Source organism: Epinephelus moara, unplaced genomic scaffold (genome assembly GCF_006386435.1).
Source record: "Epinephelus moara isolate mb unplaced genomic scaffold, YSFRI_EMoa_1.0 scaffold2682, whole genome shotgun sequence".
NCBI classification, from domain to species: Eukaryota; Metazoa; Chordata; class Actinopteri; order Perciformes; family Serranidae; genus Epinephelus; species Epinephelus moara.
This window is the reverse complement of record NW_026080297.1, coordinates 1-2,380: the sequence shown is the minus strand read 5'-3', so window position 1 is coordinate 2,380 and position 2,380 is coordinate 1. Positions and strand designations below refer to the sequence as shown.

At 38.6% G+C, this 2,380-nt stretch overlaps 1 gene segment (V, D, J or C); it reads right to left on the bottom strand.

The window, feature by feature from the left end:
• Positions 1 to 470: 470 nt before the first annotated feature.
• LOC126387190 (Ig heavy chain V region 6.96-like) lies at positions 471 to 1,022 on the bottom strand. The segment is given in 2 exon segments: positions 471 to 802; positions 890 to 1,022. Coding segments are annotated over 2 exon segments (363 nt in total).
• Positions 1,023 to 2,380: the final 1,358 nt, after the last annotated feature.

The window sequence follows — 2,380 nt, the reverse complement described above, 5'->3', positions numbered from 1 at the left end:
CTGCAATGATCTATAATGTTTATTTATTGTTTTGGGGTTTTTTTGTTTTTACATTTGGTACAATATCAGATAAAGAGTGGCCTGTGGGACTCTGGGTGAAGTGTTCAGAAGNTCTATAATGTTTATTTATTGTTTTGTTTTTTTTCTTTTTACATTTGGTACAATATCAGATAAAGAGTGGCCTATGGGACTCTGGGTGAAGTGTTCAGAAGTCCTGCTGTTCCAGTTTTATAATTACGGTTGGATCAAAGTGGTGTCTCATGATCAGGTTTATTCTTTTCTCCCTATCTTAGTATCATATTCAGTGTTTTAGTGCATTCATTGTGACTTGGTCAGAGTCTGCACCTTCAGCCCCTGATTCTGTATACTGCTCCTAAATTAGCACATGCAGTAATTTCTTTCAACCCCAAAGCAAAGACAGTTGTTGTTTATCAGCCCAGTCAGAGGGGTTACTGTAGGTTTTTGTACAGCTGCTCAACCAACTCCAGTCACTGTGGCTCTCGAGCACAATAATAAACAGCAGAATCTTCAGTCTTCAGACTGTTCATCTGCAGATACACTTGATCGACGTTGTTGTCTCTGGAGTTGGTGAACCGGCCTTGAACTGACTGAGAGTAGTAGATGCTGCCACTGCCACTGCTGATAAAAGCGATCCAGTCCAGTCCTTTTCCAGGAGCCTGTCTGATCCAGGCCATGTGGTAGTTATCAAAGTGCAATCCAGAGGCTGTACAGGTCAGTCTGTGAGATTCTCCAGGCCTTTTAATCACTGGTTCAGATTCTGTCAGAGTCTGACCATCAACACCTGTCAAGACAACAAGAAAACCCATGATATGCAACAAATTTACAACCTAAAAGAAAACCTAATATAGTAATCAACGAAACTCTTCACCTGCCCAGCAGATAGTTAAAAGCAGCAGTCCTGTCCTATAGTCCATCATGTTAAACTGTGTGTCCACTGTTCTCTGTCCTCCTCTCTGCAGTCAGATAAGTAGAGGTGGAAGATAACTGAGTTTTGCATTGACTCCTCCTCACAGGGAGGAAACAACTGAGTTTTTCTTTGGTGAAACTCGACAGAATGTTTAGTGACCAAGAAATGTTCACACAAGTTTGTAGATTAAAAATGTTTTTTGTGTTTGAAATGGAGTAACTTGATCATCAACATTATCACAACAATAATGTAAAAGCAACCATTAGTGAAGCAGTGATGCACAGCACGCCTGGATTTGGCATTGTGGCAGATTTATGGTTATTTCATGGCAGAAAGGTTGGTAACAGGTGATCATTAGGAGGAGGACATTAATATCTGGCACATTAAGAGCTGAAAACAATTAAGTAAAAACAATCACTTCTTTCCTTCTCTGTCATTTCTTCCTCTTTATAGATGTCACTAGGATAAGTGTTGAAGTCAGATCTTGTCTGCACTCTAGAGTTTTAAAACAGGGATGGTAGATACTTTTAACATTCAAGAAAGATTACACACTTGTGACACCCAAAAATATAGAGATTTGTTTAAAGTCAGAGAGGAATAAAATTTAAATTATCGTTCATCATTACAGCTCTGAACTTCTTTTATTAGCTTTGGATATTTGAAAATAAAAAACATCAAGCATTTTATTCTTGTTTATTTACACCTCTTTTTATATGAGCATCAGCAGCAGACAAACAGAAGCTGCCTGAAGTCAACAGAATAACATGAGTCAGCCTACCTCGACAAAGAGCAAAGCCACACCAGGCAAAGGCTACAAATAATAAACTCCAGACAAATATAGTGAGGCAAATAGGTGCGTAAAACTATATCAGTTGTTCAGTTACAAATTAGGAGAGTTGCTGATGGTGTCTTTGTACTGAGGGAAGAAGAGTTCCCATAGGTTTAAAAAGGGAACATGGAACACTGTTGTGTTTTAAAATAGAATATCTTTTCTTCAAGAGCAGGAAAACTGTGAATTAAACAACTGAAAACTTCTCTGACATGTTCATGATTAGTTGATTAGAGGGAGCCATTTTTTAATCTACTTTAGTTACATTACTTTTATTTACTAAACTGCTTTTTCTTCTTCAAAACAAATACACATTTTAAACTATTTCACTGCCCATTACTTTCCTTATTTATATCTCCTATTATCAGCATGTGTGTGTGGTTGAGTCACATGGTTGCTGGGTATTTGTGCAGGTCTGTTGGTGGTTTGTATCACTGTGGAGCATGCACACAGTAATACACAACTGTGTCCTCAGGCTGCAGATTCTGTCCTGTTAATGTCACTCTGCTGGCAGAAGTGTCTCTGCTGTAGCTGAACTTGTTCTTCAGAGCATCATTTTGGTGAAAGCTTCCTCCACCCCACATTTCAGAAATCCAGTCCATTGGTTTTCCTTCACGCTGTCT